We start from the raw sequence: 23,386 nt of genomic DNA, 5'->3' as shown, positions 1-23,386 counted from the left end.
ACATCTGCATGAGCGAGACAATAGATTCAGAGAAAAACACAGGCTGAAACATGACGTAGGATGACAGGAACTATGTCTGGAGGTGGATGCTGTAGTTCCTCAAATTGTCCACTAGGGTGAGCTGTTGAGCTATTTTGCAGCATTTTCTCATTCTACTCTGTCCACAGCCTGCTGTCAGTACAGTCAGTGTTCAGCTCAGTTATTCAGTCAATCATCTCCCTGTGGGCCCACACTGGCCTGTCAACTCAACATGTATAAATAATCAAAAGGAAGTAAGAAATCTGATTTCCAGCGGTACTGTTGAAGTTTGTGGATTCTCTTTTCTTATTTGTGATGATGGAAAAAAGACTAATCCTTTACTCAAATCCAGGAGGAGAACCACATTGAAAGTAAATTTCCTGCATTACTTCCAGCACTGTGGTGGTAATTGAAAATGTGGATGAACTCCTGGTTCTTGTTACTGCTGCACCATGGGACCAAGCAATAAAAGATTTTACAAGAATCCTAAATTAAACATACTCATGTAGATGTTTTTGAATACATAGGAAGAAGAAAAAGGATAAAAATCTGATTAATTGGGGCAATTTAGGGTTACTAGGGAAAAAAAAGGTTTGTGACTAAACAAACGTTTTGATGTTTTCCAGTCAGGATTTTAACCACTCTGCAGTACCCACACTTCTCCAATGAGGGTCTTGGATGACATGGAAACATCAGTCATTCAACATGGTCAACCACAGCACATTGCTGCACAGACAGGAAACCTTTGTGGGACTGGGTTCTAAACTGGTCTGAATCCTATTTCAGGAACAGGAATTACATATCCGACCACGCAAAAATGACGTGGAGTCCCCCAAAGCTCTGTTCTTGGGCCTCTTCTGTTCAACATTGAAATGCTCCCACTAGCACAGATTGTGGAGAACAACAACTTATCTCACCATATTTATACAGGTGACATACAGGTTTATATGACGATATCACCAGGTGACTATGGGCACATACAAGCACTGAGAAAGTGAGTCAAACAACATTTTCTCCAGTTAAACAAGCATAAAACTGAAGAAACGCAAAGAAGAATAACTACAAGCAAGTGTTCAGCATCAGAAAGTCTGGGTGTAGTCAAGGACTCAGACCTAAATTTACATCCACATAAGACAAAGACTGTCACCTTCAGACTATATCAAGATTTAAAAGACATCTACAGGTCTCTCTGAAAAGCTGATCAGACACTGTGAGGCCATATCCTGTTACGCCAGTTCTCAGATTTTTGGACTGACTTGCTGCTCGTCAAATTATTCACCTTAAAGCACTAAATGGTTTCAGGGCAAAATACATTTCTGATCTGCTGATCCATTATGAACCATCCAGACCTCTCAGATCAGCTAAGACAGTGTAAAATCTGATGTTAGGTTTAGAAAGATAGTGGTTTTTAAAAAGGCTGTGCACTATAAGCTGCTGCTCTGGGCTACGGCTTCTTAATCTGTACCAAAAAACCTTCCTGTAGAGTTGCATTTTTTCTTGTTTTTGCTGTTATTTACACAACCAAAAAAATTTAGATTTAAACATAATTTCATTCCCCTGTCAGATGTATAAACAACAGGCAAAAGGCTGAACAATAACAGCTTTATAAACCTTTGTTTAAACCGAGAAACAGGAGATCTGCCCTTATGAATCAACAAAACTACAGGCGGCAGACGTACATGAGAGCTGATTACTACTTTTTCAAATTATTTCTAGTCAACCCTATTAGGATTCATTTGTATTTTGTTTCCACGCAGTACATGTGGGCGGAAAGTTAATAGCTGCTCTGTGCTCACACAAGGAAACATACATGCACCTATGATTCATCCATCCATCTATCCAGTTTCTAAACCGCTCATCCTGTCGAGGGTCTCTGGGGCTGGAGTCTATCCCGGTATGGATTGGACGAGAGGCAGAGACCACCATGTCAGCTCAACAGTCTACCACACATCGAACTAGATTTTCCAGTCCACCTGACCAGTATGACCATGGACTGTGGGTTGAGACCAGAGCACCTGCAAGAGACCGATGGGGAGAGAGTTCAAACCCCACACAGAAAAGGTCGAGTCAGCTGGTAGAGTTTCAAAGAGAAAACTTAAATAGAAGTATCAGCAGAAGCAGTGTGAGTGAAGAGAGACATTTCTCATTCTTACAGTATTCATGGTCTCTCTCAGAGACTGAAATCATTGATGTCTCAACATGTCGGGAAAAATGAAATAAAATGTCAATAAAATCGAACAATTTTTGCCACTGTTCCTACAGTGGATGAATCAGGGTTTGATGGATCCAGGAGAACACGAGTGTCTACTGTAAAGTTCAGAGGAGGGGCAATGGTTCAAGGTTTGAGCCCCTTAGTTCCAGTGAAGGATCTTAATGCTGCAGGATACGAAGCCGAAGCACTCACAGTTTGTGAATGGCCCTTTGCTGTTCCAGCATGACTGTGACCCTGTGCACAAAGCGAGGTCCACTGTTAGACGAGTTTGATGTGGAGGACCTCCACTGGCCTGCAGAGCCCTGACCTCAACCCCCCTGAACACCTCTGGCAGTAACTACAACGCAGACTGTGAGCCAGGACTTCTGGTCCAACATCAGTGCCAGACCTCACAAATGCTCGTTTGGCTGAATGGACACAGATTCCCTCAGACACACTCCACAATCATGTGGAAAGCCTTCACAGGAGAGTGGCAGCTGGTATAACCATAACAGGAGGTCCAGGTCCACATTGATGGCCACAGTTTTACAATGGGATGTCCAACAAGCTCCTATAGGTGTGATGGTCAGGTGTCCACTGACTTTTGGCCACGGCCTCATTCTGCAAACTGGATCAGTGGTCCTTAAATGCGACAGAATCCACACTGCGTGGCTACAACTCTGAGATACAGATGGTTCTGTCACTGCAGTCACACTAAACTATGACTTCACTGACAACTTAAATATTTCAGTAGCTCCAGATAGAATTAATTCATTTCATCAGTGACGTATTTCCCAGAAACTATGTGATGAAACACTTTAACAGCAAATACAAACACAATGTAACAAATGATATCAAATTCAGGGTCAAAGGATCTCTGTAGACTTTTACACTGAAGCATAAAGCAGGATGATTGACGTCAGGTGTTTGTAAAGTGCTGAAAGATGAAGGGAGGCAGAGGACGGAGTGAGGATGATAAAAGGACGGATGGGCAGATGAGGACGGAAAGCGAGTTTTCAGCAGCCAGGGGCTGAAGATTCAAGCCTGTTAACTTCACCGTGAAGGGCAATGTGTGTGTGTGTGTGTGTGTGTGTGTATGTGTGTGTGTGTGTGTGTGTGTGTGTGTGTGTGCGTGTGTGCGTGTGTGTGTCTTTGAGCCAGTGATCCAGAACTCTGACCGCAGCCAGGTGTGGAAATGGCAGAAATCCAGTTGGTTGCAAGTGGACACACACACAAACACACACACGCACACCCCTTTATCCAACCAAAACTGTTACTGACACCCCCCCCCAATGACCTAGGGAAAAAAACTGTACAAGCACACACGCACAGTCTCAGTTTTGGGGACATTACATAGACTTACATTCATTTCCTGGAGGCTCACTCTAACCATAACCACCACTTGCCTAATACTAACTTTTGCCGTGTGTGAACATATTTATGCCTTCACACCATGAGTAATACACGTCCACACACACACACACACGCACGCACACACACACACACACAAACTCCACCTGCTGCTCCATATGCCTCAGTGACTTCACTTTGTCTCCTGTAAGGGCTTGTTATTCATAGAAGTCCCTGAACGCAGCACTCACACATAAACATACTTCATCGATTCTTCTAAAGTCTCTCTTTAGCAGCAAATCATTTCACTCTGTCCAAAAACACTTCACTCTCTCGTACGGATCGAGAAATCGGAAGCTGTCAGCCCTAGTTAGCAGTCTGTGAATCAATCGTTCCCTCAGCAGCCGTCATCGTCTCAGAGCTCGCAGGTTTGGCGTCTTTGTTTTCATCAGAGAGTTTCCGTACAATACTTTAAGAGTTTACTGTGTCACAACATGTGATGAGAGTCAACATGCTAACATGGTTTACAGTGTTACTGGATTTCACAGCAGTTTGTCTCTGACCTGTTTTATCTTTCTTATTTACTTTATTATCAGTTTAGTCTGTTGAGATTTGCTGGTGGTCGATCCAAACTGCAGTTGAACAGGCAGTCGGATACATTCGTTTCCAGAGGCTGTAACTTACTGCTCAGTAAGAACAAAAGATATTGAAAATTAAACATCTTGTAGCTTTGAGTTTTAGCACTTTACCGCTGTTATTAAACACTTAACTGCCACAACAGTTGACCTGACTGTTTTGCTGTCTGAGATTGATTCTGATATGTTCTTAATGACGTTTAAGGCATCTGAATCAGAGTTAGCCTGACATCCTCTGACAGGTAGCTCCTGGCTCATTAAATTTAAAACTAGGATTGTTTTTACTCATCTTAGATCTTTATGACACTTCTGCTGCTGCTGCTGCTGTTCCATTATCTGTGCTGCATCTAAGTATTTTTCTTTTGATCATCTCTTTTATGTGAAGCAGTTTGCTGGTAATGTTGGTTTTTAAGAAGCGCTATAAAAACGATCTGCATTATCACACTACCTTTGTTTTATTAGAGTCATGTTTTGCTTGGCAACCCGAACAGCGAGGTAGTAATTATGCATTAAATGGGTTAAAAGTGTCTCAGACCGAACTCTAAATCATCCCACTGAAGCAGGCCTGATTGCAGAGCTACAAACAGATGGAGAGACATGTAAAGACACAAGGGTCGGGTAGCTGAGTGGGACCAAGAAAGAAGACAGATTTTATATGATTCCCACAGTGACACACACACACACACACACACACACACACACACACACACACACACACACACACACACACACACACACACCCTAACATCAGTCATCATTCTAAATCTTAATGATTTACATTACAGGGACTTGCAGTTTGTCTCCATATGTAAGGCGTCCCCACAATGTGATGAACATATGCAACACACACACACACACACACACACACACACACACACACACACAAGCTGTAGTGGAGTATAAAGCATCACTTAGTAGCCCCTCAGCTGTCACAGCTTTATCCCACATTACACACACACACACACACACACACGCACACACACACAGAGTAATACTGGGTACATTTCTCAGAAGATTTCATCAGTGTGTGTACGTGTGTGTGTGTGTGTGTGTATGTGTGTGTGTGCATGTGTATGTGTGTGACCATGTATCACTCATGTTGTGGGGACGTAAATCTGTTCACACAGTCACATTGTGGGGGTGTGCCTTCCTCCAGGAAATGAATGTAAGTCTACGTAATGTCCCCAAAAGTGATGGAAACACGATTGTGTTTATCAACCCGTCAACCCAGAGCACACACTCCAAGATGCGCACTTTCACACACAAATGAACACACACACACGCACACACACTTTCAGTTAAACTCATTCATATATTTTCTCTCTCTTTAACACTTAAACACACGCAGTTGTGTTTCCGTCACATTCTTACGCTCATTTCCTGGAGACTGACTCTAACCATAACCACTATTTGTCCAACCCTTACCCTAGCCTTAACCCACACACACACAGTTAGTCGCAGCTCTGCAGTGACTGAACATAAACCAGTGGAGTTCTTCACACCAGCCCGCTGACAGCTCGTCTCTGCCTGCTCCGCCGGGGGAACAGACAGACGGAGGAAAACACTCGAGCAGCTTAAAGGCAAACTCCGCTCAACTCTGATTTCCCCTCTGATATTTCACTGCACAGAGGGACACGGAGGGGAAAGTGGGACGGCGGCGGCACATGTAAACACTGGAGAAGTCGACGGATGTGACGGTGCTCGGGGGTCGTCAAAGCTTCCCGAGGTTTGTGCAGTCACAGCAGGCTCATTGAACACTAAGTCTGATTATAACAGGAGTGTGTGTTCTCAGCACGCTGATCAATCAGCCGACGTCAAGGTCTTTTTCCCGTAAGTCCCACAAATGACGCTCATCCTGCATGAAGTACCTTCTTTGGCAGCTTAGCCTGTTATTTCCCAGAGATATTGATCAAGCAGCCACGCATGGATATTGTGGTAATAAGCAGGTTTTGAGTCTCATGAGAGAGATCAGGCCTAAACCAAAAACACCCTGTGAAATTAACTCGTTCTCCAGCGTGCCTGCTGATGTGGCATCGAGTTTAAAATGTTTTCCTGTGAAAGAGTGAGCCGGAAACATTCTGAGGCTTTTGAGGCTGCGCTCAGATTTTTACCCGGAGGGGACAGTCCTGACAACTCCGACTGTGACAAAAAGGTTAGGATAGGCCTGGTTTTCTGCAGCCTGCAGGGTTGGTTTCCTCAGATCTTAGACAAGCAAGTGTGAAAAGTCTTCCTCCTCAAAGAACAGGAACCAAGGGTAGCGCTGAAATTAGATGTAGCAGAACCATTTTTGATAAGTGAGTAACTGATGTAATCACTTTTGTGAGGCATAAAAAGGTCAAACATTTGTGGCATTCTAGAGACCAATCAGTTACTCAGTAGGGCAATGGCTATTTTAGCACCAGTTACACACCCATTTAGCACTTAGCACCTCCTTGAGTGTGTGTGTGAATGGTTTGAAAGGGTGGATGCTGGCTTGTGTTGTAAAAGCGCTTTGAGTGGTCCTTAAGGCTAGAAAAATGCTATATAAATGCAGTTCTTTTACCATGTAAAATGGAACAAGGAAATGCTAAATGCCAAGCATCAATGCAAACACGCGACTGCTCATGCTAAGAACACAACCTTGTTATTTCCCTTTGATGGTAAGATAACAGAGCTGCACACGGCTCGCAGGTAAATCCTTCAGACAGTTATCCAACAAAACCACTTTGGCCATCAGGTATTTCTTGTCCTGCTTTGCCAGCAGAGCCATAACTCAGGCTGCTTCATGCGGACTCACCCAGCGTCTGTCCGGCCAACACCCTGCCGTTCTCCCCGATCACGGCCCCCCTGGCGTGCCTCTCGCTGGCGTACTGGACGAAAGCATAGCCCTTGTGCACGGAGCAGCCCAGCACTCGGCCATACTTGGAGAAGATGCTCTCCACGTCTGACTTCTTCACCACCGCCGTGTTCAGGTTGCCGATAAACACCCGCGAGTTGATGGACTTTGGATCTGTCTTGTTGGTCACATTGCTGGTCTGGACCTTCAGCGACATGCTGGAGAGACGGCGGAGGACGCGACTGATAAATGGATGGATTGGGAGGGAGAGACGATCTGAGGAGAATAAAAGAGAACAGACAACTGGTATGAGTCACAGAAGACAGATAATGGGGGACAGCTGCAACCCACCACCTCACGAGCGGAGACATCTGAGATTTGTGCTCATGACTGAACAAAAATCATCAATCTGTACTGAGCATGCAGGTCGTCATTCATTTTCCAGCCAGACGTCGGTGCAAAGGTACAAGTCATGCTTTTGTAAGAAGAGATGAGGAGTGAGAACACAATAACAACGTCACATGCAGACTTAATAATATTCCACACATGAAGTTCACTCATTTCAGTGGGTTTTTTAATGTTCAAAGGCTTTTATGGTCAAGTAAAACAAGATGTGTTACATGATTCTTAATGTGAATAAACCATATGATTCATATCATAGCAAGTCGTGCCGCACTTTACTGCGGAGTGTACGTGATCTTTATTCTTTGGATTCATGCTAAAACCAACAATCTACTGTCACAGAGTCTGCGATGGTTTTGCTTTCACACCACGAATGAAGCACTACAGCACATGAAGGCACCGCATTGCACATAATAGACACTGACACAATCCTGAGAGATTTCTATGAAAGACTCATGAATGAATAGGAAACAATCGATTCTTTGTGATAAGTGATAATCAGCAGTGACAAGAGCCTCAAAGCATATTTACAATAATAACTGACGCATTATCTTCACCTACTCACATCACAGCGAAACACAAAACCTTCCTCCAAAAACGGGGACGATCCACAAAGCAGTCATTAAACAAAACCTGTGACACTTTCTGACGGCTCGTTACTCACACAAGTTCTGCAACTGAAAGGGAAAGAGCAGCTCTGACAAATCAAAGTCTCTTTGCATTAAAGAAAGAGAGAAAAGAACAACAACAACCAACAAGTTTTCTCTGATCAGGCGAGCAGCGGCAGAGCAAACCGCCGCTGCTTGATCACATGAGACGAGCAATCGATCACAGAGCAGGATTAGAAAACCAAATGTGGTTTTTATCCCCATCCTCGCTGTGCGCCGATTCCATCCATCCATATAACTAATGAACACAAGCTGAGAAGACAAGAGAAGGACAAGATGGAGGAGAGGAAAGGAGGGGAAGAAAGATGGGGAGCGCTGGAAGGAAAGGAAAGGAAACAAAGGAAGGAAACGGGAGGCTGAAGTACATCCAACTTTAAAATGAACCAACGCGCCGAATTAAATTATGGCAAGAAAAGTTATTTCACTCATTAAATGACTTTTACAGCCTAAAGTCATAGTTAGAGACTTATTAGCATTCACAGGGTGAATTAATATTAAATGACGTTGGCCCACATCATTGATTCCCAACCTTTTGCCTCGTGATCCCGTAAAGTGAAGCAACGTCTACTCCTTCAGGTTCTGACGTTAATGTTGACTCGAGCTGTTGATCAAAAAGCGACTTTTCCATCTGAGATTGATTGATAGGAGCAATTACTAGAGGCCCGAAGAGGTGAAAGTGCACATTTATTTTCTTTTAACTTGAACAATAAATTCATGCCTTGGCCCTGGAGCGATCTGGATCGACATTACATGAGAAACTCATTAAATACATTAGCTTAATTACATTAAACATGAAATTTAACAGGAAATACATCAATGAATTTCCAAGAGCTTAAATGATTAAAAATTTTTCATAAATGGCACAAATGTTGCAAGCATTGAAAGAAGTTTTGATGTACCTTTATGGTTTAATCAGCGTTATATAAGTTGAAGTATGTAGTAAACCCCATGAACACTTCAGCCGGCTCAGAACAGACACACATCAAGATATTTATACTGATCACAGATGGCTCACAACAGCAACACAGAGCAGTCGTTCCATTAAAAAATGATTAAATCTCTCGTTTTGAGACAGAAAGAATTAAAGAGAATGTGTAAAAAAAAGCTAATTCATTTTTTTCAGTTAATCACCTCACAGCCTCTCAGATCTCTTTAAGGGGCCCCGGCCCCCAGGTTGGGAACCTCTGTGCTAATACTGACCAAAGGTTTTGATCCCCTCAGAGATGACAGAAAGCTTTTTTCCTCCCATGCTGCTAACGGTAATGCTAACAATGCTAGCCTGCACTTTCAGCGTGAGGTGAACTCAGGCGAGGAGCCAGATGAAGACGAGCTCGTCTCAGGCTCACATTTTCACAGGCGGCCGGAAAGCTCCGGGGGATTACAGCATGCCTCTCTTGAAACATGCTTCATCCCTGCTTAATTTCTACTTGGCATTCAGATATAAACTTGGCATTTACAGAAAGCTGAGAGAGTCATGTAAAGGAGAGGGTGACTCATCTGAACTGCTGATAGTACAGTAGTGGGAGTGAAGTCTGACAGATGAATCAACAGAGAGGAGACGAGACGAGAGGAGAACAAGTTGTGATCAGTTGTTCAACAACAACGTCACGAAGCGGAGGGACATCAGCAGACAGACAACAGCCCTGAGGATCAGAGATGTAGCTGTCGGAAGAGTTTTTAGTACGAGTTTGTCTTCTTTTTCTCTCTCTTTAAAAAGGCTAGTTCCCATTTGTTCACATCACTTGTTCACGTCACTCCATTTGTTGGCCTCTGGAGGATGAAGACAGCAACGTCTCCCCAGAGCTGTAGACCCAAGACCTGGACTCGAGTCAGGCTTAATTCACCAGTGGGAGGGCTTGAAAGTTGACTTGGACCTTAAACCTTGGAACTTAAAGTAAAGTAGAAATTAACGTATGTACAAAAAAAGGAAGGATTTCTAAGTATTTAAATGCAGCATTGTTTACATCCATGTGGACGAGGTTGCAGTCTTCCTCTTTCCTGCCTTTGCTGTTGCACTGAAGCATATATTCGCACGTGACTTCCACCTGTCAATCAGTGAAATACTGTGAAACCTCTGGCAGGACCGAGTATCGCCTCATCCACGAGCGTGCACGTGCGACCTCGTGCGTGTGCTGTACATTGTCGAAACCCACTCATAGAGAAACAGCTCTATAGCACTGCAAGAGGTCAAAAGCTCCAGCAGGGAGGACCATATCTTTATAAAGCTAAAGTAATTGCTTTAGCAAAGTCCTCGGAAATGATTAGAACTGGGAAATTAACGTTGAAGCTGAGAAGGAACCTGCACCAGAAAGCAGTTTTAAGAGCAACACTAGGTTTTATTTTATTCTGTTTTAAGCCTTGGTTTCATTAAATCACTGGAGAATCACTGCACCGAACAATTTCTCTGTCTCTTCTTGGTGAGCAACTCTGAAACTGACATGAAATTGAACTCGAACAAAAGCACTTACATAAGGACTGTAAAACTTCACAGCACATCTCCAAACTGCTGAAGGAAGGAGAACAGAAACTCCACAGAAACTACAATCAAAGCATCGATGAATCTGTGATATCAAGACGTCATGATAATCAGGGAAGTGATTCATAGAAATCTACAAAAGAAGCCACACACAGCCCAGGTTACAGCCCAGTCACCAGGATAAAATGCACATTTCATATTATCATGTTTCTACAACAGGTATCAAAGTGACATGGTTCATATTAGGAGGGGATGCAGGAGGGGATGGCGGTGGCGTGACAGCGCGGCGACAGCCTGAGTAGATCAACGTCGGTAGCATTCATGTGCTAATTAGAGCTATTCGCACCTTCGCGAAGGCGCGATTAACCACGCCCCCCGCCGACAGATGGTTCGTTTCCGACGATTTTCAGAGCCGGCGAAGTTCCCCGTAAATTTGCTGTAAATCGCCGAAAATCAACGAAATTCGCGGGGATTTACAGGTCGAAAATGTGGTTTTTCATGCAGTGGACGTCACTGCCAGCAGCAGACCGCTGTCCAAGCTGTTCCTGACCCTAACCAGGGGTTTATGTGCCTGAACCTACCCAGACCTTAACCACAGCGCTGCCACTGTGAAACTGAACGTAACCGCTAACCCTCCGTTTGTTTGTTGTCCCACAAGCTCAAGATGTCCAGCTGTCTCTCTCTCTTTTCTTCTTCTTGTCTTCTCTTTTCACTCAGGATTCTCGGTGCTGGACCATCAGATGTCCTGGGACGTCTCTCTGTCCCCCCTGGCCGTCAGTGCCTCGCTCCAAATGTTCTGGATCTGGATCTTCATCCTCCAGGAGATTCAGTCTCTCTTCTTGTCTGAAATTGAGCCGTGTGAATGAAATGGACTTGATGTGTCTCTTACTCCCTCTGTCAAGAGGATGTGGACACCCAAACTTTCTTTTTTACAAACATGACTGTCTTAATCACTGGGCATGAATCTGCAGGTGTAGCCGCCTCCACCCGTTTGGTTTCAGGCTTTGCATCAGATTTTGGCACCTGGCTTTGTGGATTTGCTCCCGTCCAGCCAGAACAGCATCAGTGAGGTCGGACACTGAGGTGCTCACGGGCGGCGTTCCAGTTCATCCCAAAGGTGTGGACAGGTTAAAGTTAAAAGGTCAAGTCAAAGCAGCTTTCTTTGTGTGTGTGTGTGTGTGTGTGTGTGTGTGTGTGTGTGTGTGTGTGTGTGTGTATGTGATTCAATGGACGTCATTTCTGCCTGACCTTCCCAGTGACAGAGCCATCTCTAACCTGATTGGTCAAACTCTATTTGGTCAAATTTAGCTCTGCCCCAGTGGACCTGTGTGTGTTTGTGTGTGTGTGTGGGGGGGGGGGGGGGGGGAGTGAGGAAGTGTGAGTAAATGTTTGTCTGAATGTTTCCAATTTTGGTGTGTGCGCACAGCAAAACAGTAATTATTAAAAGAAGGAAGAGGCTTACAAACAATGTGTGTGTGCTAAATTTACACACTTCTGCATGAAGACTCGTTTATGCATCGCTGCATGTTCTATCGGCTGCTCTCTCTCTCTTTCACACACATCCACACACACCCACACACACACACCCACACACACAAGTAAGAGTTTGTCTGCATGCAGAGATATATGTGTGTGTGCCTGCAAAAGCTGGAAACAAATTAATTGTGGTTTAGAATACTACAGCCAAACCCAGTAAAAATAAAAGCAAAAAAAAGTAAACTAAATATTGTCTAAATTAATTGTGTGATGCCAGAATAAGGAAATACAATGTGAATTTAATTATCTATTTACTTTGGATTTAATCTACATTTACAATTCTAATGCAAATGTAATTAATTGATTTATATAGTTTTTCTTCAGTGTGTCAGTGTGTTCACTGATTGTAATTAAAGTGTAAAATGGGAGAAAATCTACCTTTTTATTTTTTTGTACTGAAATGTCAAAGTGTCTGCGGTAACTGTCAGACAAATACAACCACAACAGAGAAGACATTTTATTGATCTTAGCCAATTTCCTCTCAGGGATCAATAAAGTCTTCTGCTTCTGATTCTGATTAGACAGATATTTAAGTGCTCAACAACAGTGAAGAATTAAGCTCCTCGTGAGTTCACACTGAAGATCCTGATGCAGTGACCTGACCTGATGCCCTGAACCAATCAGCTGAGGCGCCCTTCAGCAGACCTGAAGCTGACCTCGCGCTCTCTGCAGCACAGATCAATGAATTTGACCAAAATCACACTGCAGATAATTCCACTTGCTGCCTGCTGTGTGTGACTGTGTGTGTGCAGGATTAGTCTTTACAGGTAACACCATGAAGGACTGCGCTGTGATTGGACAGCTTATACAAACACTCACTGGAAATATCACAATTATGACTCCAACACGACACAGAGGTCAGAGGTGGTGGAGAGAAACTGATTGATCATCGATCATTTAAAGTCTTGATACCATCAGATTCGATAGATTGGAAGAAATCTGAAGCTCTCGAACAAACTTCCTGTAGATATCAGGGAAACCGGCTCGCTCAGTATTTTTAAAATAGAGCTAAAAACTTGCCTTTTCACTTCAGTCTTAAACGAGCTTTGACTTCCTGATGCCTGAAACTTTAGAGCTTTACTTCGTGCTCATGTAGTGCTGTGGTTTTATGCGTTGTCTTTATTTTCATTTTCATCCGTATTCTATCTTAGTGTTACTATCATTATCAAGCGGGTTTTATTCTCCGTCTTATTTTACTTTAATTTGTTTCATCCCTGTTTTTTTTGTCTGTTTTTTCTATGTGAGTCGCTTGGTGTCACCTGGTGTGTGTGATTTCTTTGTTTTAAAGCATTTTGAGCCGCACTTCCTGTATGAGAGGTGCTACACAATAAAGTTTATTATAACTAATTATTAGAAGAAACAGTGTCCTTTGGTCGTTATCGCTTTAAATTTCAGACTTTTTCAAAAGCTGTTTTGAGGTAAAAAGTATCACTGGGTACACGCTGAGTTGTGGAATACAACAAAATTTGAGAAGAAATTCAAAACAATTTTATCAAAGTACATTTAAACATCACATTCAGAGCTGCTTTAGCTGCACAGGTTCGAGATTCAGAGGTCAAACATTCAGTCTGATGACCTGCAGTGTCTTCTGACCGATATCTACTAATTCAACATCAGATGAAATGACGGAGTTTCATGAGCAGTGACCTTCATATTTTATTCACCGCACAGTTTGTGTTGAATTTGTGTTGCTGATGTTTTCAAGTAAAACATCTGCCAAACGAATTCAGCGCCGGGTCGATTTGGGTGAATATTACTCAGATTATGAAGGACTCTCACATGCAGCAACAGAGGATGAAAGACTGGAAAACTTCCAGTTTAAAAACTGATATGAGCGAGCTGTAAGGCTGCATGACTTTATTCTTTGTAAGACTGGGTTCATAAGGCGGCTCCTCTGTGAATATATGGTGTGATATTTTATATGCTAATTCAGAGGCGAGATTAGGCTGTAAACACACTCGTCCTACATGTTCATGAGTCCTGTTTGCTCCCTCCTCTGTTCTGTAATGCTTCCACATGTTTAATTTATTTCGACACACTGCAGAGCTGCTACACACAGCACACTGGCGAAGGCGGGTTTAATATTTTAAAGTTCTGTAGTTTAAAGTGGGCTCCCTGGAGTCGACATCACAAGATTATCTATTCTAATATACTGCGTTTGCATTGAAGTACATGTTGCATTTTTGAGTTTGGATTCATGTCAGTTTCAGACATATTAAACAAATCACAGGAACTTCTCCAAACCACTCATTCATCCACTTCTCTGCTCCACGTTAAAATGCTCAACATGATACAACAATCATTTTGCAAATGACAAAGGGCCAAATGCCACTGCTGAGTGACGATTTCAGCCTCAAGGGTTTGAGTCACTTCTGTGGATGTTTAGATGGTTTCTGTCCACCAGGAAAACCTGTAACCACGACGGCTGTGATGTGGATTCAACCTGACTGCACCCACTGATCTTCACAGAGGACAAAACCACAAACCTTTACAGCCATCGTTCACGTCTAGAGGGGGTGAACGTTTATATCACTGTAAGTAAAACAGATGTGAGAGTGGTTAAAATGTGAGGGAAGTTAAAGCAAATCGGTCCAGAATAATCTTCATGATGCAGGAAGTTGAGGTCAGCGTGCACCTGGAAAGGTTGGAAACCATTTACTGAGGGGTTCTAAAGACAACTTAAGACACGTCTTTTTAACGTGTTCAGGTAGTCAACTCGAGCTGCATAAACACACGTGACCCACCTCATCTACCAAACACCCCCCTCCCAATGCAGCGATCCACTCAAGCTGCCAAACTTCCCATCGCTCCCTCTACCTTGTCAACACCTGCATCAGTACTGCTGCCTGTTCTTTCAGCTCCACCACCCGAACATCCACCTGCAGGCTCCCGGCTGGAGGGTTTAAGATATTTGCCCATCACTGGCCAATATCTCTGTGCAAACCTATCAGGGGACTGATGAGGTGGGGGCCTCGGTGCCTAACTCGAAGTCTGTTCCACTGCTGGAATAAACTTTTCAAATGTGAGTCGTCTGCCTGAAATGATCAACAATCAGAAAAAAATGTGTTTTGAATCCGACCAAAAACACTTCGCTGACGTGCTGGTAAAAGAGGAGATGGTGTCGGGAGGACTGTGGGGAGCGGTGAGGGTGAGCTGAGGGGGGCCGGGCCTCAGCGGGGAGGCGATAATGTGAAGCACATCATAAAAAAATTTCAGCCCGGAAGAGAAGAAGCGACTCCGCCCTTCGTGAGAGAAGGTCATTCCAGCACAGAGGAGCCGGCGGGGAGAAACACTTCATAATAATAAACAGAACCGACGAGACAGCAGCAGCTTTGGGATTAGAGTCATTTCCATGAACTCTGCTTACACAACAAGGTGGTAATACTGTGATAGAATGAATCATTGTGGGCTTACAGTCAATATTCCTACAGCCAATAACGCTTATGTTATATCACTGCCAATCTGATTTATTCACATACAGCGCTGACCTTTAAAACTTTAAAAGATAGCTTCGACTCAGTGTCTTTCATTAAAAAGACTTTCACTTTCTCTATAAGAGACCTGGACCGACCCGGTGGTGAAAACATAAACAAGCAATCATAGAGAAATTAATGTAGAATGAGAAAAAGAGTAATTAAAGACACTAAATCGAGAAAAGCAACGCACTCTCTTTCCTCTGACAAGCACAAGAACTCGCGGTGACCTGCAGCTCCTTCCTGAATCCAGACCAAACAAAACCTTCGAAGCAGCTGTTCTTCTGAAAGAGTTCAGAAACCTTCTGGGTTTGAAACGACTTCCGCAACCGATGAATTTAAGCTGCAATTTATAGCTTCTACATTTATGTGGCCATTATCTGCAGATGTGTGGGAGAGTCCGCCTCGAATGCGCAGCCCAGCATTTATGACACAATTCAGCTCAGTACAAACTTCTGCACACATCTGGTGTCCACGTCTGTTTTTGGTCTTTCTCCTCATCTTTAGGTGTCGATCTATGTATCTAATGTATTGTATGTATAATGTATGCTGTCAATCAATTAAAATATTTAATCGCGATAAATCGCATAAATGTCATAGTTAACTCACGATTAATCGCAAATTAATCGCACATTTTTATCTATTCTAAATGTCCCATTAATGATCATTTTAATACTGTTATCAACATGGAAAAGTGGATCGGCTTGCTTTGTGCAAATGTTTTTTATTGAAAACAAAGTGTAGTGTTTTATTTCACACTAACATTCTCACTTTGAGCAGTCATTCACATTTGAATGAATCAAATCTCACACAATTTAACACTGTCAATAAACAGATGACAAAAAATAAATGCTTGGTTACAAAAAAGCCCCTTCAACAAGCCTTTCTAAGGGATCAAAACAGGGTGATACAAGATAAAGTTACAAAGGTCACATCATTGTAAACTAGGACTCAGCCTATAGTGCAGTTAAACCATGGCTTAAACTTTCCTTTCAGTCTTTCAAAGTCAAAGACTCAACATCACCTCTGCTTCAGCCTCTCGTCATCCCTCTCGGTCAGTTGCTGAGTTGATTTTAAGATTTTACTGATTCCACTTAAAGCTCTTCACGGACTGACCGCTAAGCGTAATGCCACCCGCGAACCACAGCCTCAGATCATCAGCCTGAGCTGTTCCCACATCCTGGTTCAAGATAATTGGTGACCAGGGTTTTGCCGTCAAGGCCCCAAAGCTGTGGAACTCGCAAACATCTTTAAAGCATCTTTTTTCAAATGGTCTTTTATTTATGCAAGTCCTATTTTTTATTAGCAGCAGCAGGAGTAATACTTAGTATTTATCCATGTATCTACAGGGAGTAACACCACAGTCCAAAGCAATTTCCCTGTGATCAATCCTGCATTTAGAGAGTTTAGAAGATTTTCCTGGCGCTGTGTGACCCCATGCTAATTTCTGAGACTCGTAGCTGATGTTGAAGTGACACTGAATTACGTTAAATTGCGCAGGTGTTCGTGTTATAGCGTCCTCCCCCTGCACCTGGGAGAAAGGCGGCGGTCCGGTTTTTGGACGCCGTTTAACAACTGTCAACCTCGGAGGACGAGGCCAGCCAGCGGCACGTCGAGCTGGAGCAGCTCTCGCCTGGATTCACCCCATCAGCGCCGCCTGTGAAAGGAAGACGTGCGGCATTCAGAGCGGCAGCACAGAGGAGGACCGATCTGAACTGCCAAGAACATGGTCCTGTTCAACACCCCGTTCAGTCAACACTGTGCGCGAGTGAGAGAGAGAAAGAGAGATGGGAAGAAAGAAAGAGAGAGTCAATGTGTTTGGCAGAGATAACAAGACAGACCTGGACAAATGTGGCACAACAAGGAAACTATTTTCTTCTCCAACAAAATGAGGCCTGAGAGAGACTAATTTAGAGTCCGGGGGCGATTTGTTTGCACTGTTGTCATGGCGTTCGTATGTAATGTTGAATATTTGACCTTCAGCTAGACACTGGCAATTACTCATTTCGCTCCCTCTCTCCCTCTGAACCTCGTCCAACGCCTTTGGGCTGAACTGGAATAGCGACTGCGAGCGGGACCTCATCACCCAGCATCGGTGCTGGACCTCACCACTGCCCTCGTGGCTGAATGGGAGAAAATTCCTGCATTTCCCATCATCTACCTCTTCACCTAGTTCTGACCATGACACTAAAACCGAGCCTCACAACTCACAAAGCCTCTTAAAGGGATAATTCTGGTTCTTTAATCACAGTCGATGGCGGTCAGCACGCCGCCAGTTTGGACGAACAGCACGGCAGCAAAGCAATGTGCTGCTGTGGACGGGCTCAGCAGCAGCATGAATCTTATCCACCTGAAAAAGTCAGTGTCAGTTGAAGTGTATGCTGCAGTTTCAGTAGATTTAGCAGCTTACCTTGCCTTTCCTGTGGCACTGCATTTTCTTAACCACAGAGCCGCCGTATTCCTACACATGGCGCAAGTTCAGACAGCAGTTTGAGCAGGAGACGACAAATAAAATGAGCCCTTATGACAGCAGCAGAGGACACCTTTACGAAGGTAGACTGAACGGCCTAAAAGAGAGCGAGCAGGAACCTTGTGGAAACCATTCCTTTACTGGTTATTTAGTGAGATGCTTCACTGATGATGATGATGATGGTCACAGCAGTGCACTGCTTTGCTCCGAACTGGGGCCGTGCTGACCGCCACCTACTGGTAACACAGGTAACACACTGACTATGCATAAGTACCTCATATCACCTCACTTCAAAAAAAACCTGCACTATCCCTTTAAGACACCTGGATGTGATGTCACGGTTTCACTTCAACGCTTGATAAATCTGTTTTGAGTGTGACTGTACGGAGATCAAGTGAATTCACATCAAACCGGAGCCTCGGCTCAAGGACAACACGTGTGTGCATGTGCAAAAATGCATGGACTGTATTCATGCCACACACACACACACACACACACACACACACACACACACACACACACACACACACACACACACACACACACACACACACACACACACACACACACACACACACACACAGCATCCCTTTGTTGCTCCTTCAGATTCTTTTAAACCCTCATTTCCACTCTGATCCATTCGTATTGCCCAAGACCCTCTGACACACACACACACACACACACACACACACGCACACACACGCAGAGTTATTGCTTGAGGTAACAGCTGTAGCAAAAGGATAAACTCAGATCCATGAATGCACACAGACACACACACGCACACACACACCGGTTCTTGGCTTGATGCATAACTGAAGAGTCGCGCTGGAAGCCCTCGAGCAAGGCTGCAGGCTGGGCTGGCACACACGCTCACGCACACACTCCAGACACACATGACAGCCCTCACAGCACACACAAATCCACATGGAAATTCACAAACAAACAAACAAACACACGGAAAATCACACACATCAAGACTCAAGGAACACACACACGAGCTGGACGAGGTGTGTGTGTGTGTGTGTGTGTGTGACCTTGGCGAAAAACGTGGTTTGGATCATTTTGATGATGAATAAGGTTCAATTTTGAGAAACTCTCAAATACAAGCTCGCATTCTGTTGGCCGTTCAGTGTGAGGATAGTGCACCGTGTCCGTAGCTTTAACCATTGTTTAACGTGGTCCATCCTCGCCGTCTCCTCCTCCTCCTCTCTCTGGCAGATCAGCACAGCCAACAGAGGGCTGCCACTTCAAGTCCCTGCAGCCAAGTGGTATTCATGTATTAACACTGAGACTTGGCAGAGCGGCGTTAGAGTCCAGAGCAAGAAGTGAGAGATCACGACGTGTCTCTTAACAGGCCAGAGCGAGCAAACCATGCAAAATACAAAGTGTATTCAAGCTTCAGCGACCTCCTACTTTACTGCTACAGTCAGAGTCTTTGACTTTCACAAGTCCTCATACCAAAAGCACATCCAACCCTGATTCATAAACATCAACACGTGTCAAACGCGTTGGGACAGGAGCAACTGAAGACTGGGAAAGACGTGGAACGCTCCACCTGATTGGATCATTCCACAGGTAAACAGGCTCATTGGTGACAGGTGATTGGGTATGAAAGGGGCATCCTGGAAAGGCTGAGTCGTTCATGAGCGAGGATGGAGCGAGGTTCACCGCTTTGTGAACACATGATTGGATGAAGGAGATGAACACATGGACTCATGGAAATAGGGGTTATACAGTGATTCATATGAGAATCTTCTGCTGATGTGAATGAACCTTTACTGCGATGGCATCCAAGTTCCAGTCTCCAGCGTCAACCTCAACACCTCCCGCCTGTCAGCCAAACAGTCCTCACCAACGCTTATGTTGGCACGATAACGTCACACTTCTTCCACCGAAGCTGCTGGAAGAGGAAACATCTGCGTGAAAAAAAGTATCGTCATGACGATGTGAACAGCTGCTTCAAGAAAACGTCGACTCACTGACATGAAGCAACAAGTTGAGGATTTTCCACTCCGCTGGGGATGATACGAAAAGACCAAACATCCACGCACAGCATCTCTCTGAAAATAAACGCATTGCATGATGTGCAGTTCAGCTGGATTACCTTTGGTGTGAATCAGAGGAGACGGTTAGCACTCAGTTTGTTGAGATATCGGAGTGGTTCATTCCGGCGTCACATGGAGTCAAATCATATCTTACTTCATCACCTTTAGCTCTAGTATGATAGCATCACTGTGAGGGTCCTCCTGCAGGAGCTCAGTCACCGTCAGCGATGAGTTTTTTAGAAAAATCAGCTCTTTGTTTTTTTAAAGAAGTGTGATTGTTCCCTCTTCAAAGCCTGGTTGGATTAGGAGACACTAACCACAACACTCACCGCCTCTCCTCCACAGTCTGACTCTCCCCCTGCTTTGACAACTCATTTCTAAATATTAAAGGAGAAATCCACTTTAACACCACCCTAACGCTGGTGGAGATGTGCCTTTCATTTCTGGGTCCATCTTGTTGTTTGGTGGTTTACTTCCTTGAGGCAAAGTGGGCTCGACAAGAAGTACATCACAGCCTTTCATCACAAAATAAGTGGCGCACTGCTTTGAACATCAGAGTGATGATGTCCATTTAACAGCTAAAAGCAGCTAGAGGCTTCACTTTAAAACACGAATCTTATTTCAATACTTTCCTCAGTGCAGGCACTCCTTTGAGTAATGCGGCAGTGTCATCCCACATGAAGCTCCCCTGAAACGAACGCACAATTATCTGCCACCGCAGCCACACTAATGTGACTTATGACTCAATCTTTGCATTTTATTTTTTAGCCACTTATCTGACGCTCTTTGCGAGGACGATTTCCAGCGAGGTCAGTGGCAGAATCTCTCTCACCACCTGCAAACGGTGCTGACATTCCAGAGCAGTGGCTTGGAGGTCAGGCGAGCAAATTAGTGGCGAAAAGGTCGCCTGTTTGATGCCGAGACTACCAGGATGCGGTGCTGAGGTGCCTTTGAGTAAAGCATCTCACCCTGAGATAAAGTCATTTACAGAGCTTGTTTTTTTACAGAGCATCACTGAGGATTCTGACAAAATCAAGGCAAACATTATCGGTAATACCTGCACACCTGACGGCACACTGCTCGCTGCTGGCTTCATCCCAGTTGGTTCCCACATTCCCACTCAGGGCAACATTAGCCGTCTCCATCGCCTCCACAGGTTGCCTATAAATCATTGCCATGCAGGCCAACAGGCAGTAATAGAGACAGATAGTCTCTCTTAGACTGCATTAATGAACTGTTGTTCCTGGAAGCAGGACAGCCGATGGACGGATCAATACTGCATTGTTTTCTGCTCCGCTATCTCGGCAGACCCGACATCGGTTCACTATCAGTTCAGACAGGGAATTAATAACAGGGCAATTTACCAAATCAACAATTAGTTAAATAACGATTTTACGGATCCTCAGGAACGAATGTTTCCGCCGCCACTGAGCTGACTGGAGGTGAGCTCGCTCAACTGCGACGTTCCTCTGCAGCAAACACTGAATTTAATATCAGCCTAAAGATTACGGTTTTAATAAAAACAAAGATTGTTTCTAAATTGGGAAAAGCTGATTGTGACGCTTTCACACTGGAATATTACGTCTACAAACAATCATTTTTGGATATTTTATCCCATTTACTGCAAATTCATCACATTTTGCAGACCATGTGATTTGATACACATATACAGAGATTTGTATTCGTTTAATCGACTTTGCTGCTATTGGCTTCCATTCATTCCCATGCTAGTTGTAACGCAACACAGACTATTCACACAGCAATCATGCACGTTGACGAAAATGAGTGCAGACGCACACATCAATTTTTCATACTGTGTAGATATGAATGGAAGCCAATGGCTGCCTGAAAATGAAGGAAAAATACATGATGAAATTTTCATTTTGCTCTTTCCTTTTAACAGCAAATTGAACATCATGCAGTATATTCCCTCAGCCTATGTGCCTGTTAATGGTGTCTTCCTGTTACCCTGTGAAGGAGGATGGAGATGGACGGTTTCACATTTTGCGACATTAGGAGTCTGACTGATGCGTTAAAGACTGTTAAAATAACTACATTTAGCACAAAGAAGGGATTTGTGAAACCCAGTTAAAATGTTGACGGTGACTGATGGAGAAATAAGCTCCTGAAGAAGAGGAGAAAATGAAGGAAAACAACGACAGAACAGAAATTAGAGGAAGTCAATGGTACGCTGTGTGTGTGTGTGTGTGTGTGTGTGTGTGTGTGTGTGTGTTTCTAACGTTCTCTCTCCTTCTGTGTTACTCCCTCTTTCTTCCTCCCTTTTCATCATCTTATCCTCAAATCAAATAATTTTTTCAGTTCTTCCTTTCCTTTCCTCCTCCCCCTCTTCTACTTTTGCCATTTCCTTTATTTACCTTTCTTCCTTTTCCCCACCTCCTCATCTCCTCTTTTCCATTTTCCATTTCTCTTTCTTTCACCCCCCTCCTCTATTTTTTCATTCCCTTCTTTCTCCCTCCCTGAAACCCCTCCTCCTCCTCTCCATCACAGTGTTTCCTTCCATGCTAGTTCTCCAGATGATGAACGACTGGTTGTTCCACTCATCCATCTACCGGGCAGCCTCATCTATCTATCCACCGCCTGCCCACACACACACACACACACACACACACACACACACACACACACACACACACACACACACACACACACACACACAGAGACATATAAAACAAAAGAACACACCAACATAAACACTGAAACACACAACATGAAATCCACACACACAGACACACAAACACACTCAAGGTGTCCACAGAGAAACAGGCAAAGTGTATTTTGAATGGAAGCACACACACACACACACACACACACACACACACACACACACACACACATCCCTCAGGGTGTGTCAGTACAGCTTCTGATTAAAGAGCCTCTATAGAAAATCAATAGCTACTTCATTGCAGCCTTACCTCTCTCTCTCTCTCTCTCTCTCTCTCTCTCTCTCTCTCTCTCTCTCTCTCTCTCTCGAGGCCTCGTCCCTCCAATTCTCCACCTTCCTCATTCATCTCTCTCTGAAATATGCTTTATTGTAAAAGCAATAAGGTGTCACACATGAGGTAAATTCAGCGCTTGTCAAATCACAACGAATAAACTGTGACACAACCGAGCGCGCGGCCGTATCAATAACGGCCGTATCAATAAGAATATCAGCTCGGTCGATTATGATAGCGAGTGAAGAGAGACGTTCGGAGAGTTCACGCAAGCAGAAAAACACAATAAGGGAAACAAAATCCCCACAAATAAAAGCCTTCAGTTTTGACTCTTCAGCATCTGGAGTTATAAG

The 23,386-nt window shown here is 44.0% G+C and overlaps 1 protein-coding gene across 3 annotated transcripts in view; it reads right to left on the bottom strand.

Moving 5' to 3' along the window:
- The window catches only part of raly (RALY heterogeneous nuclear ribonucleoprotein), a 149,627-nt gene that overhangs the window by 71,793 nt on the left and 54,448 nt on the right, over nt 1-23,386 (bottom strand). For all 3 annotated transcript variants that reach the window (XM_070958789.1, XM_070958787.1, XM_070958788.1), the window contains exon 2: nt 6,971-7,285. In XM_070958789.1, coding sequence (XP_070814890.1) covers nt 6,971-7,226 — 256 coding nt within the window. In that variant the 5' untranslated portion in view covers nt 7,227-7,285. The remainder of the gene's footprint in view (nt 1-6,970; nt 7,286-23,386) is intronic.

This window comes from Chaetodon trifascialis, chromosome 3 (genome assembly GCF_039877785.1).
Source record: "Chaetodon trifascialis isolate fChaTrf1 chromosome 3, fChaTrf1.hap1, whole genome shotgun sequence".
Taxonomy (NCBI): Eukaryota; Metazoa; Chordata; class Actinopteri; order Chaetodontiformes; family Chaetodontidae; genus Chaetodon; species Chaetodon trifascialis.
The sequence above is the reverse complement of the archived record's forward strand: the minus strand, read 5'-3'. Positions and strand labels throughout refer to the sequence as shown.